Here is a 14,545-nt window from a genome sequence, read left to right on the forward strand (position 1 = left end):
ACAGCAGCTAACTGCATATATGTTGTCTTCACAGCAATTTCCGGTTTTTGATGCTTGCATTAGCCTATGCTATACCGTTGGGTGTTTTCGCAGGCTGGTCTGGCGTTCTGGACTTGATATTAACACCAGTTCATGTCAGCCAAGTAAGTATTTACATGCAGCAGCTGCTCTATTTCATAGGTATTTTGTTAGATTTGGACCCATGGTGTTTGAGCTGATGTACATATTCCCTACCTTAGTTTTTCTCACTGTTTTCTGGAACTATCAATATATACGCACCACTTCACTACTGAAACATAAAACAAAACAAACTTTTAGCATTGACATCACAAAAAGTTATTGTGGCTCCCCCTGCTGAGTCTACAGTGGCAGTTCATATTTTCAGAGCTCTACGCACCTATTGATGTTAAAGAGGCAAATAAATAAAAGGGAGTAGTGTTGGTTGCTGTACCTTCACAAATAGAGAAGGAAAAGAAAATCAATGTTTGCCAAATTGAAAGGAAAAAATCAGTAGAGAGAGATTTTTATTTTTAAGCTTCTAATAGGGTATTATAGAAATCCAGATGACATTCCCCAGCAGATTCCAATATAAAGAGAGGTCACATTTGGGTCATATACTGTTTGACCATATCCTTTTAACTAAATTATATACCTTTTGAGTTTCTTAGAAAAGTCAGTCAGTTTTTTTGCTAGGATTTTTCAGTAACCCTCCCTTCCCCCATCTCCTTTTTTAAAGTAGCATCTTGTTTTCTCAGCCTTAACACTTTCATTTCCCCATGCCGTTTCCCATCAGGTAGATGCGGGCTGGATTGGATTTTGGTCCATAATTGGAGGCTGTGTTGTTGGCATAGCAATGGCAAGGTAGGAATAATGATCTCTCCTTCAGTTCTTCATTTTTCTTCAGCTATAATGATCACTCAGGTTTTTAAGACTATAAATTGAATTTATTTCTGATCATTAGTGAAATATTTGAAATGGCAAATGTGACTCTCCAAGATGATGTATTGTTTCTTTTTGTACAGTAATTTGTATATTTCATGTTATTGGACTACATGGGTTGAAAAGCCATTTGCTCACTCATCAAGTTTAAGAAGTCATATTGTTATGTCTGAGACGGCTTCCCATCCGGTCCTTTTCAGGGTAGCCTTGTAAGAAGGAGGCTGCCTGATCTTGGGAAGAACCAATTTAGCACCTCTGAAAAGCATCAGAGAACATCAGTGTCTATTTCCTGCTGATGCCTGTCTAGCAATCTAATCCACTGAGTGTTTGATGCTGAGAATACAACACACTTCCCACATACGTGGACACAGAATGCTCCTAGCATCTCTCCTCTTTACCACCATGGGTATGGAGTGACACTCCCCACCAACCATCTGAGAAGATGTGGATTTATGAGTGAAAAAGTGAGAAAAGGAATGCCCTTCCCAAATCAAGCTACCAGACTCTTTCCATCCAAGCTTTGTTTAAAAAAAAACAAAAAAAACCCACCACCTTCCTTGAGGCCTTTGATAACTTAAGTTAATAAAAAATAGAAAACCACTACATTACACTCATCTCTGGATTTCCCAGTACAATTCTGTCTTCTTTCTATTCACTACCGAGGCTCTGATTCTGCAATGAATGCTGCATGGGTGCAGGAGTCTGTCTGCACAGAGGTCATTGCAGGATTGGGACCCAAAACTGTAATAAGCTCTTTTGGGGCAGAGATTATTGTCTACTTGTACTGTACAACAACAATGTGTATAACTAATAAATAACAAACTATATGTTCAAACTAGATAAGTTCATGGAGGATAGTCCACCAATAGTTATTAGCCAGGATGGTTGGGGATGGTGTCCCTAGCCTCTGTTTGCCAGAAACTGGGAATGTGCGACAGGATGGATCACTTGATGATTACCTGTTCTGTTCATTCCCTCTGGGGCACCTGGCATTGGCCACTGTCAGAAGACAGGATACTGGGCTAGATGGACCTTTGGTCTGACCCAGTGTGGCTGTTTTTATTGGGTTTCTCCTCTTGCTACCTCTTATTCCACTTAACAGCTAGAAAGGAGGAAGAGGGAAAGCTCCCCCAAAGCCATGGAAAAAGGAAAAAGACATTTGAGCTCCCCCACCACAGTACTCCAAATGCTAACTAGCCAAAGAGCTTAATCCTACTAATCAAGGGATCCCTGCAGAGGGCCAATTGTTAGCTATTGCTAGATTTGTCTATGACTTGTTTTTCTCCATAGGGAAAAGTTTAAAGCCCTCCTGGCACTGTAAAAGTAGTGTTTGGTAAATAATGACCTATTAACATATGTCCATGCAGCAAAAGCAGTATGATGGAAAAACTAGTGTGAATACTCATGCAGAATTCTCTCTCATATGGGCTAGCCTTTGCTACTGCAGTTGAGGCCCTTGAACACTAGAGGGGCACCCTTTCTAGCCTTAAGCTTCTCTAGCAAGAACTTGCTGATTCAGACCCATAATGCAAATCTCAGCCTTTATGGTAAATTAATTTATTTAATATATAGCCTAGTTTTAGTTTCAGAAAATGCTTAATGCCTCTGTAACTGCTGCAAAATTGACTGCAAACTTTATAGCAAGGTCAGTATTTTGCAGAGTTCAAAACTTTGCTTTTGAGTAAATTAAAAGAATGCTAATAATCTGTTTCCAAATATGTCTCTGCAATTCAGGCAATATATAGTTCAAACAGTAGCGTTTGCACACACACAAAAAGTGGGCAAGGGTGATTTGTCATTTCTGATAGATGATTCCCTCCTCTTAGGCCTGTTCAGCAGGTATCTATGTAGGATTGAACCAGTGATGACTGACTGTAATCTGCTGAAAGTTATAATTAGGAAAAGTAGGTAATGATTCTTGTCAAGTATGACAAGCTGATGTATTTCAATGTCAAGACTGTGACTTATCAGGCAAGAAGCTCTCTCTCTCTTAACAGCCTGTGGTAAGGTAGTTTTTGGTTTTGGGGGGGTTTTTTGTTCTACCAGCTGCTAATTTGTAAAACCAAAAATGTTACAATTTAAGAATGATAGTGTTGTTTTACTTTATTCTCCTCAAACCATAAAGTCTAGATAAAATTTTACCCTTTCGTGAAGATGATTTAATTCTTTAACTGCACATAAAGGGCCTGTTTTTTCAAACTTGGCTTCAGTTTTTGATGACGCAAATGCAACCATGTAGATATCTTAACCGCTTGCTGCCTGCAATGGTAGCATTTGTGCCTGTAATTCACTGTGGGTATTAAATTGTGCCCCTTCAAAAGGAAGGCGGATATTGAAAATCAGGACCCAAATCACTTTATTTTGCTTTTGGTGGTATGAGGAGTTTTTCTCCACAAGGTATATAAATAAATCCCACTTCTCTCTACTCCCCCACAATCCTGAACTAGACATGTTTGGTTAATTTGTGTGATGCATTTTAATGATGGAAAAGTCTGGGATATTTTGGGCAATTGGCAGATGTTGTACCCTTTGCTGGCAGAGGTAGAATGAGACTGGTTTGAAGCATATCAACTTTAAAGAGTGACATTCATATTTTATTATCATGCTGAAACATAAATCTATCTCCTTTTTCCCCCAGAATTTTTCTTGTCACGTTTGCTAATGATCACAGATATTTCTGGATTTTTGTCCTTCACAGCCCAGCATTTCCTTCTGCTTTTATCCTGCAGTGATGTCAAAATGCTGAAATGTTGTGACTTGGTGATAATTTCCCTAGCAACAGACTTTTCTCAGCACCATACATTTAGGCTTTAACTGCAGGATCCAGCACAGGTGGATTTGCTTGGTCATGAAAGATAATGCCACAAGCACAGAGCACAGTGATATGTCTTGACCCCATTACAGGCGGATACTCACCTACTATCCTGGACTACCTCTTCTTTAGTACATGCACACATCCACCGTAAGTGCTGGTTTGGGATAATAGATTATGGTAGAATATGAAGTTGTGGGTGCAGGGTGGTGTTGGTGTGTTGCTGCATGGTTGCAAGTGACAGAGCTGCTGAGACTGGGGAACAAAAATTTTCTTCCTGATCGTTGGAGTGAAACTAGTGCTCTGAAAAGTTTACAGGTCTTGCAAGCATTTTTACTAGTCATACTGAGTTCACCAGAGGTGAAATACAGGCCCTTAAAGGACTGAGTATGACCTATTTGTTATGTTTTTTCCATTTTTGTTTAATTCAACAGTTTTGTGAAACTTAGAGCCAAATAAGGGGCAAATGTCAACTTTAACTTCCAGCAAAATCTTAGATGCCTGTTACTGCTAATTTCAACAGCAGCTTATCTTTCTATATTAAAACACAGCTGCAACTGCTCAGTACAGTAAAGTGGAGAAAATATTTGACTCCGTTATCTTTCCCCATCCTCCCACCTCCAATCTGATATTTCATCCACTTTTTTTATTATGCAGCATATGTAGCCCCGCTCAGCTTTAGAAATGGACTTCTGATGTTGACAGCAAAATAACCCCTCGGACTTTGCTCCATGGGACAAATATGAAGTTCATGTTTTGTGACACTTCTGAGAAGTTTCACATAATTAGTTAATGTTTAATGACAAAAATACAGAAAAAAAATGAATAAATAAACTGACTCCTGTGATTTTAAAGTTGGGTCAATCTGATTACTTTCTTCTTCCCCACTTCAAATCCAGCATCAACAGCTAAACTTCTGCAGTTAGAAGTTAATACTCTATGCCATTTGAAAGCTGGGATTACAAGCTTTAAGGTGATATACAGCATTGATTCTAGCTCTACCAGTTATTGACTTCTAAGTTCAGTGCGGAATTGAAATAGAGGGAGGGACAGAATAAGAGGAAAGATGTGGTCTTAAGATCCAATATTTCATAAAACTCCCATGCTAGATAAACTGTTAACCATTACTTATTGGTGGCATTCCCAACTTTCAAGCTGTATATAGTGTTACCTTTTATATCAGGCCATGGAGGATTGGACTTTAAAATACCCACCTATCTCTTTTTTTAGCAGGGGAAAATAAGGCAATTAGTAGACAAGTTAGAATGTCTTCATAATTCCAAACTTCCTGGTCCACACAACCCCAATCCAACAGGAGGAGAAAAACTGATCCATGAGGGGAGAAGTTCTTCAGACATAACTTAAATAATAGCAAGGGAACTACAAAAAATTACTAGCAAATTGAATAACATCTCTCTCTCTCTCCAGTGTTTTTTCTAAGTTTGCACCAGTGTTAAAATCCTTTTTGAAAAGAGCAGTTGCAGTACTAATTGTGTTGTGGGTTCAGTGCTCAGCTGGATTGTTGTTTTTTTTAAATAAATGCAAAAGGTGCAAAAAAAATTGACTACCCCAGCAATCAATAGTTCTTACTTAGTTTTGTGTCCAGGTGCAAGGGTTTCTGCTTGCCCTGTTTACTGAGACCTTCATCATTGATTCATTTGGGTTTACAAGATCCAACTTACCCTCTTGTTATACCGAGCATATTGTTCTTTATTACAATGACTTCATAGTGATATTAGTATTGGGGATTTGAGAATAACCGGAAAGGTTTGAGTTTTTCCACAAAAATGGATCCTAGCTCTTCAGTCTAGCTTGAATGAAATAAATACATATTTACGCTTGCACATAAGCAAGCAAGTCACCCTAAACTAATTGATTAATGCACCCTCAAATCTAAATGCCACTGACTGGCAAGCAGCCATGTAAGTAAGGATGTGATTTTATTCCGAGAGAGATCTGCTTTGGGGGAAAAAAATTAAAATTTCCTCATATGTTTAGCTGCTGAAAACACCATGTGAACTATCTTTTAAGTTTCCCTTGTAAATATCCAAAGTGAGACAGTGTTCCCAATGGCTGAATTGTTTTGAAATATTATTATTATTATTATTCATTTTTATTTGAATTACTGTCCTGTTCAGGAACTTTAGTCATGGACCAGGTCCTCATTGTGCTGAGTGTTGTAAAAACAGAACAAAAAGACAGTTCTTGCCTCAAAGAACTTACCATCAAAGTAATAAATGAGACAACAGGTGGATACAGGTTGATAGAAACAAATGAGGGGAGTATAAATAAACAGGGAGACAGTACGAGCAAGCATGATAGGTTGTGTTCTCTGCATACCGACAGGCTAAATGTTGTCAAGCTTTTTCTAGGCATCACAGCACACTCGGATTGTGAAGGAGGATAATGAGTTAGTTTTGCAGATGTTTACAGGGAGCTCTTCCCAATTTGAGCAGGCTTCAGTTTAATCATGACAAAAATCACCATTATATATAAAAAGAAAAGGAGTACTTGTGGCACCTTAGAGACTAACAAATTTATTTGAGCATAAGCTTTCATGAGCTACAGCTCATTTCATCGGATGCATGCAGTGGAAAATACAGTGGGGAGATTTTATATACACAGAGAACATGAAACAATGGGTGTTACCATACACACTGTAACTAGAGTGATCAGGTAAGTTGAAAGAAAAGGAGTACTTGTGGCACCTTAGAGACTAACCAATTTATTTGAGCATAAGCTTTCATGAGCTACAGCTCACTTCATCGGATGCATACTGTGGAAAATACATAAGATGGTTTTATATACACAAACCATGAAAAAATGGGTGTTTATCACTACAAAAGGTTTTCTCTCCCTCCACCCCACTCTCCTGCTGGTAATAGCTTATCTAAAGTGATCACTCTCCTTACAATGTGTATGATAATCAAGGTGGGCCATTTCCAGCACAAATCCAGGTTTTCTCCCACCCTCCACAACAAACACCCATTTTTTATGGTTTGTGTGTATAAAAACAATGTTGTTGCTCGCACGTTCTTGTCAACTACTGGAAATGGCCCAGTTTGATTATCACTTCAAAAGCGTTTTGTTTTGTTTTGTTTTCTCTCTCCTGCTGGTAATAGCTCACCTTACCTGATCACTTTCATTACAGTGTGTATGGTAACACCCATTGTTTCATGTTCTCTGTGTATATAAAATCTCCCCACTGTATTTTCCACTGCATTCATCTGATGAAGTGCGCTGTAGCTCACGAAAGCTTATGCTCAAATAAATTTTAGTGTCTAAGGTACACAAGTACTCCTTTTCTTTTTGCGGATACAGACTAACACGGCTGCTACTCTGGAACCTGTCATTATAAACTCCTTCTAGCAGTTTCAGAATAATGTGCAGGGGTCTTTTCTGATTTCTGGATTATATAGTGATAATATATTAATTTTACTGTAAAGTGTCATGCTTAAATAACTTGAAAAATAACATTTGAATTTATGAGATTTGTGCTTTTATTTCAGGTTTGCAGATTTTATCAGGGGCATGCTGAAACTTATACTTCTGCTGCTGCTATTTGGCGCGACACTGGCATCCACCTGGTTCACTCTCACCTGCCTTACTAGTGTCACTCACCTGCCTTTAACCACAGGTACCTAGAACAATGTTTAACCGTAAAAGAGATTTTTATTGTTCTTTGGGACTGTTTTATAAACAACTGATACTGTAGGCAAATATTTTCTATCTTAATTAAACTATATTATGATCTGTTTTGAGAACCCAATCCTGATGATAAATACATTAAATACAATAATCTGAGTTTTCATCCAGTAATTTAGAACGATGGACAAAAAAAGGATTTAAAGCTCATTAAATAAAAATGTCTTTGAACAGCTTTTAAAAGCATGATAAAAGAATTAAAAACTTTGACTAAAGGAACATAATTATTTTAATCCAGAGTATTAATTAGTATGTTTTTGGGGAATAGCTGTGGTTCTGAATAAAACAGTGATGGTGATATTATGAGTGTATGGTAGTGGTGAATATATAGAGGAAAAATGGCAAGTTTGGGAATTTAGAATTCAAAAGATTTCATAAATTAGTAAAAATTAACTAAAACCTTGAACTAATTAATCCAGTGGAACCCAAATTGTGTGGCGTGTCCCCCATTCTTCATCACATGTGAAAAAATGGACTAGCAGCTTTTACTTTTTGTGCTTGTCTGTTCACACCTACAGAAAGGTAACTGTACAAAAATTTTGTTCTCTAAATTAATGCAGTGAGCCAATCTTATAAGTGTCCCGTCCCTGCCTACAGATGAGAACAAAGCAGACCACTTTCTGTAGGTGAAATTAATTACATACACGGTAATCTAAAACAGAAGTGGTATATCGATTTTTGCTTACCAGCCTTTAGTTTCCCATTTTGGGCATAAGCTGCACACTATATAGGATCCTTGAGAAATAAAGTAGCCTCCTTATCTCTTTTTGTTTACCCAACATACAGCTGCAGGACTGTAAAATGAGGGGGAGGAAAGAACTATTGGATTGTAAAAAAAAAAAAAAAATACTTAAAATTAAATAGAACTTAAATTGACAGTTGTGTATTCTCAAGCAAGAACTAGTAATGTTAGTGCCCTCCCACAATTACTCTGTTTAAAAATTAAATTAATGAAGATTTGGAAAGGAGTTTTTGTAGGCAAATGAGAAGATATAAAGCAACATGCAAGTACACAATAACTTCTAAAATGTTACTTTTTGTGGGTAGAATTGGCTCAAGAAACAGTCAGTCAGTGATTGTCAGTGTGGCTCTTTTTGTGATTGACTAATGATTGCTAGACTATAATGTGTTTATTGGAGAGCATGTCTTCTCTGGGACACTGGTAGGCTTTTGTAATTTGCAGGTGGATTCTTGTACCTGAAATGGGACTCGTGGTAAGCTATCCTGATGGGTAAACTGAAAGGAACCAGATTAATTTGATGGGAAGGTAAAAATACAGAGCAACAGATTTAACAACATTTCTTAATTTTAGTCTGCTTTGTATGCCACAAAGTGCATTAGTAATAATGACATTAACATAGCACTTTTCCTCTTCAAAGTGCTTTACAAAGATTGAATCTAATTTTGAGTGAAGCATCAATGCATGAATATGATAGATCCCATCTCTCTATGCATGCCTCTGGTTGAATTTTTGTGGGTAAAATATGTTGGCTTACACACACCAGGGATAGTGCATATATACATAGAAAATTACACAAGTGGAGGCCACATACAATCTGACTATCTACATTTCATAGGAAAAAGATGCTAAAGTTAAATGATTTTTCCAAGGCCCCAGGAGGAGTTAGAGTTGTAGCTATGATTTTTATATTAAATCTCAGCCCTTATTTTTTTTAAAGATTCATTGTAAGTTTTTTTTGAAAGACCTGACTAATCAGTGCCCTTATGGTATACTAAAGAAGGTGTCTTTAGCAACACAGTAGCCTCAATCATCATGCTGGGGTACTGGATCAATGCTGAATCTGAGGTGAAAGATTACGACCACTGAGTCACCATCAGTACTGTACTATTTGTAGCAGAATTCCAGATTCCTTTCTCCTTAAATGGGGCTTCTGATCCTGGGCTGCAGGATTGTTGTAAATCCTTCCTTTATGATCAGGTGCATTTGTGAGTTATTTTTTTAAAAGTCATGAGGAAGGTCACACTATTACCTTTTATAGCAGGAATTTTGGTGTCTCTGTCTCCATCTTAGTTTTTGTCTTTCTGTGCCTTGTTTCCTTCCCACTTAAAGGTGTTTGGCAAATGTTACATTGTAACTCATGTTAAAATATGTTGGAAAGCATTTTGCCACTTCTGTGTATTTCATGGACTCTCCTGGAAACTTTTTAAAAAGATTGTTTGGATGATTTTGTGCTGACCATTGTTGAATAGCTGGTCGAGCTAAAAGGAGCTTGACAAAATTAGAACCCAGTCTTCCAAGATGATGAGCACCTCCGGTGAGGTGGAAAATTACTTCAACTCGTGATAACTTCAGCAGTGTCCAGAGTAGACAGTAATGTTACTGTAGCACTTCAGTGCAATAAGCTTTCCTTTAAAAGCTTTTCTTACCTCATTCCTGTGTACAAGTACATATTTTAGGATTTGGCATGAAATCTCCTAAATCAGTGTGTAGTTAAAGGTTAGATTCTTCTTTTTAATCTGATTGTTTAGAGCTCAGTTTAAAATAGATGTATTGTTATTGCCTTCATAATAAGCAGTCCCTTAAATTTGGTTTTTGTAAAGTACCCAAATAAAACTATTCCTTTCCTGTGGTAGATTTTCTATCTGTTTTCTGTGTAAGTTATTTTAATGTGCACATCACTGTAGTATCTGAGCACTTTTTTAAGAAAACCTTGCCTTGAATAGCAGTGCTAGCTTTAATGAGTACTGGCAAATCTTTAAAAGGGGATATTAAGGATTTAGGCCCTAATTTATATCTGCGGTACAAGATTTATTTTTCCTCCTGCCCAACTTCCCAATTTCTTTACTAGACGGGCATTTCTTTTTATAAGCAGCTCTTTTTTGTAAAAAGTAATAGAAAATAAATGCAATATGCCTGTTTAATGTAGGTCTTTGTATATTGAATACCAGTAATACATCTTTATAAAATACATTCTTATGGATGAAAATGCACAAGCTATTTAAAGTACTAATTTATAGGGCTTCATGCAGATTATTCCTAAGTGTAATGATGCAGTATGCTTATGACCGCTGCGCTTCACAGTAAGTGGGAGAAACAGCACATTTAAATTGATTTGGTTGAACTTTTTTGTTTAATTAAAAGTTGGAGGGTATAGACTATAACTGAGCCAAAGTATAGAAGGTCGAATGCAGGCCACTGCCTAGTGGCACTTGGGCTTTGGGGAAGGATTGTGAGATGACTATTTAATGTGGAAGCATCTCTGTGTGCTCAGTCAGTGGAGCAACACTGACACTGGAGGTCAAGGATGTTGTTTGCGCTTTTTTATGTTTGTAAGATGAGCACTATGTATAGCTGCAACAATTTATTAGTATTTTTTGTAACAATTACTATCATTCCTGTATTACTGTGGGGTTTTTAAGGCAAAGAGATCAAGGTCCAAAATAATTTTTGCAGAAGCTAGCATAAATGTGCAGTGGTACCTGTAGAGGAGTTCTCTGCTCCCTACACAGGTTTCTCTTCCAGGATTTGTGTGTTCACTTCCACTCCACTCCTTCTCGAAGAGCTTCAGTGGTATCAAATTTCTTTTCCTGGGTGCCTCATCTGCTCATTAGCATATGCAAACATCTTTCTCATAAGCCAATAGGCCCTACACCTGCAAAAACACAAGCATGATAGGTTGCAGCAACATCTTGAAACTGCCCAGATATCAGGATGGGCTCATCTGATGTTGCTGGTCTGAGCAATCAGGAGGTGAGCTGTTCCAAAAGGAAAGCCAGCTACTTGGAAGAGGAAGCAAACCTCATGGATCAGAATATTATGGAGGATGAGCCAGGTACCTGTGAAAGGCTACTCCCATGAGAGGAATGCTATTCAGAAGGAGAAGGTGTGTGTTTGGTAGTGTCTACCAGATTCAATGGTGTGAGTAGTCAGGGGGACTGTGGAAGCAATCAAGAAGCAGTCAACTGAGTGATGTTTCGTGGCCTATGATATGCAGGAGGTCAGACTAGGGTGATCTGGTGGTCCCTTTTTGCCTTAAACTCTGTGGCTTTAAGTGGGGGCCTTTGCGTGGCATGCAGTATACATGCTGGCCACTGAAAGGTCAGCTAGAGGAGGGTCAGCAACTCAATGTGAGCAAGAGCAGCGGCTGAATCAGCAGGCATCCTGGGTGGCTCAGACAATTGTATGTGAAACCATCAATGAGATTAGTGCTCTGGCACAGTTGAGCAGCCAGAGGGTATCACAAATAAACAGTTTTGTGTGTTGAACTCTCTGAAGTGTAGTGAATCAACCAGCTGCTAGTGAGAGGCAGATTAGAGCAGAGGTGCTGGCTTCTTCCTTGCCCTGCGGATGCTCAACCACCGCTCTGCCCCAGGCCCCACTCAGCCCCTTCCCTGCCTCTTCCCGCCAAGTTACTCCCTCGAGTGCACCACATCCCTGCTCCTCTCCCTCCCACCAGTGCCTCCTGCATGCTGCAGAACAGCTTATTGTGGCAGGCGGGAGGTGCTGGGAGGGAGGGGGAAGAGTTGATCAGTGGGGCTGCCGGTGGATGGGAAGCGCTGTGGGATAGTGGGGAGATCTGGCTGCCGGTGGGTGTTAATCACCCACTGATTTTTTTCCATGGGTCTTCCAGGGTTGGAGCACCCATGGAGTTGGCACCTGTGGATTAGAGACCACCTCTGCCAATGCGTTCTCAAGTTGCACCTGCTTGGTTTGTGAATAAATTGTGTGCCCTTGCCTTATCAGATCCTACCTCAATTCTGCAAATAGTCTATTCCTGAAGCTGTGCCCATCCTGAAATGCCCATACACTCTGCAGTTCACAAAGTTAGCCACCTACTCTGAAAAATCTCTGCTCATCTCCCATTGGCCTTCCAAAATAAGTACTCAGATGACTATATTTGTGTACCAAGTTTTTGAAAATTTAGTCCCAAACTGCTTGGCCAGCCCAACACCAGGGAATTGATAGAGCTGGAGCTAAAACTCTGGAGCTCTAGGACTTCTGCTCAATTCACTAGACTGGTTCATGACATGTTTAAGGGGAAGTAGTTGTTAGGTATGGTTATTCTCCCTAAAGTGAAGTGAAAGAAAGAGGCCCTTAAGATCTGAGTAGAGGAACTGAGCAAATCTTTGTTGGCAGTTTCAAAAGCTGGAAAATGTTTTGGGTCTAACAAAATGTGTGTTTTTGTTTTTGTTTTAATTTGTTTTTTCGACAAAATGGTCAAAAGCTAAACTTTTTTTTATTTATTAACTTTTTGCATTTTAAAAAATAGAATAAAAGTAAATTTTACAACAAAAGGTTGGTTCATATAAAAAATGAAATGTTTTGTACAGAAAACATCTTAATGAAACTTGTCAAATTTTTGGATTTTTTTAAATTAGCAATTTGATGAAACTGACATGAATTTGTGAAACATTTTGCTGTCACTAAATCTGCATTCTTGGCCGATAAAAGGTTTCAGTTGAAAAATTTCACCCACTACTGTCTAAACCAACTTTCAATCAGCAATATGTGTAGCAATTTTATAAATCTCTAGCTAAAATAGGGAGGAAGATGGTGTTAATATATTGAAAAAGGGGTCAAAGCAACGTGGTTTTGCTTATAAAATATTGCCCTAATTCCTTTTAAATAAGCATGACATCATCTGAAGAGATTTCTTACAAAATTTAATTGCTTAGAGACCTTTAACATTGATATTAAAAATCAATGACTAGTTCATGTTTTCTTTATTTGACAGTAGTTTATGATCAGGCTGCTATTCAAAAGGCTTTTCTTCCTTTTATATAGCAGGACTTCTGCTTTCTGTCATTATTGGGCGGGGGTGGTGGTTAATGATATTTTCAGCAGAATTGACATGAAAGCATATTTGGAAACATATATAAGAATGATAACTGATTACAATACACTTGAAGAAAGCTTGAATTTTCTTTTAAGAAACTTTAATAAACATTATTTAAATTATGCTAAGCTAAATTCTTCATTGAGTTCCAAAGACAGTTTTGTATACACACTGAACTCTAAGAAATAGTTGTTTCCATTGTCTGTGCTAGAATAGTGCTGTCAAGGCTGATTGCCTACTCTAGCACTTCGAGTGCAGAAGGTGGGGGCCCACAAGGATTGTAAAAATTAATACTGGCCACTCCAGGCTTGTATTAAACTCCCAAGGTTACAGCTTCTCTTTGACCTTGGATGGGTAGATGCTACCACCACCCAAGTGCAAAAAACCCCTTGGGACCCAGGAAGGCGCACTTGGGAATGCCTCCCAGTGGGGTACCCTCGACCCCTTTCACCCCCACTCCGGGGAAGAGCTGAGAAGGAAATCAACTGTTGCCACCAGCTAATTAAACAACCTATGGACACCTCTTAGGACACACAAATTCAATCCTGTTCTTAAAAAAGGTGAATTATATTAAAAACAAAAAAAATAAGAAAATACATTTGGAACTTAGGCTTTTTGCTAGATTTTAAAAGAACCACTTATAAGGATTAAGTTTCAAAATAACTTTCTTGAAGTCCAGCTTAAAGGTTACAAGCAAAACAAAAGCATTTGGGGGTTAGCACAGAGGAGTCCACAAGCCAATAAGAAATAAAATAAATAACCCTAATTGCATCTTCCTAGACATTCCCTGATTTACTTACATATCTGGGGTTTCAGATAAGTAGTTCCAAGTGGGATCTGATGATTTCCATACCTGGCTTAAAGCTTCTTATAGCGTTGCTGCTATGTGTCTCCTCTCTCCGGAGAACAACAACAAAGGGAAAGTTTGTTCCCCAATTTTAAAAAGTTCTAGCCCTCCCATTGGCTCTTTTGATCAGGTGTCCACTCCCTTTCTTTTACTTGTGGACTTGTTAACCCTTTACAGGTAAAGCAAGTAGAGAACAGCTACTAATGGATTTTGTAGCTAACTGGCTGGCTGGGTGTCCGTAAAAGGGAGGGCCCCACCCTTCACTTATCACAAATGCTTTGTTAGTTTGCTTTGTATTGAGCTCATTACATTAATTAATGTAAAATGGGGTATTTTGACCCAAGATAACTATATAACATGGCACAATGACAATTTCAATATCTTGCCACTTTGTGTTGATGATAATACCTATGGATATAAATACTAACACTTTCTAAGAATTGG

The 14,545-nt window shown here is 38.3% G+C and overlaps 1 protein-coding gene across 3 annotated transcripts in view; it reads left to right on the forward strand.

Moving 5' to 3' along the window:
• SLC49A4 (solute carrier family 49 member 4) overlaps positions 1 to 14,545 on the forward strand; it is a 188,019-nt gene that overhangs the window by 128,415 nt on the left and 45,059 nt on the right. For all 3 annotated transcript variants that reach the window (XM_073305107.2, XM_073305106.2, XM_073305105.2), the window contains exons 5-7: positions 35 to 143; positions 794 to 861; positions 7,261 to 7,388. In XM_073305107.2, the coding sequence (XP_073161208.1) occupies positions 35 to 143; positions 794 to 861; positions 7,261 to 7,388 (305 nt within the window). The remainder of the gene's footprint in view (positions 1 to 34; positions 144 to 793; positions 862 to 7,260; positions 7,389 to 14,545) is intronic.

Source organism: Lepidochelys kempii, chromosome 11 (assembly GCF_965140285.1).
Source record: "Lepidochelys kempii isolate rLepKem1 chromosome 11, rLepKem1.hap1, whole genome shotgun sequence".
NCBI lineage: Eukaryota > Metazoa > Chordata > Testudines > Cheloniidae > Lepidochelys > Lepidochelys kempii.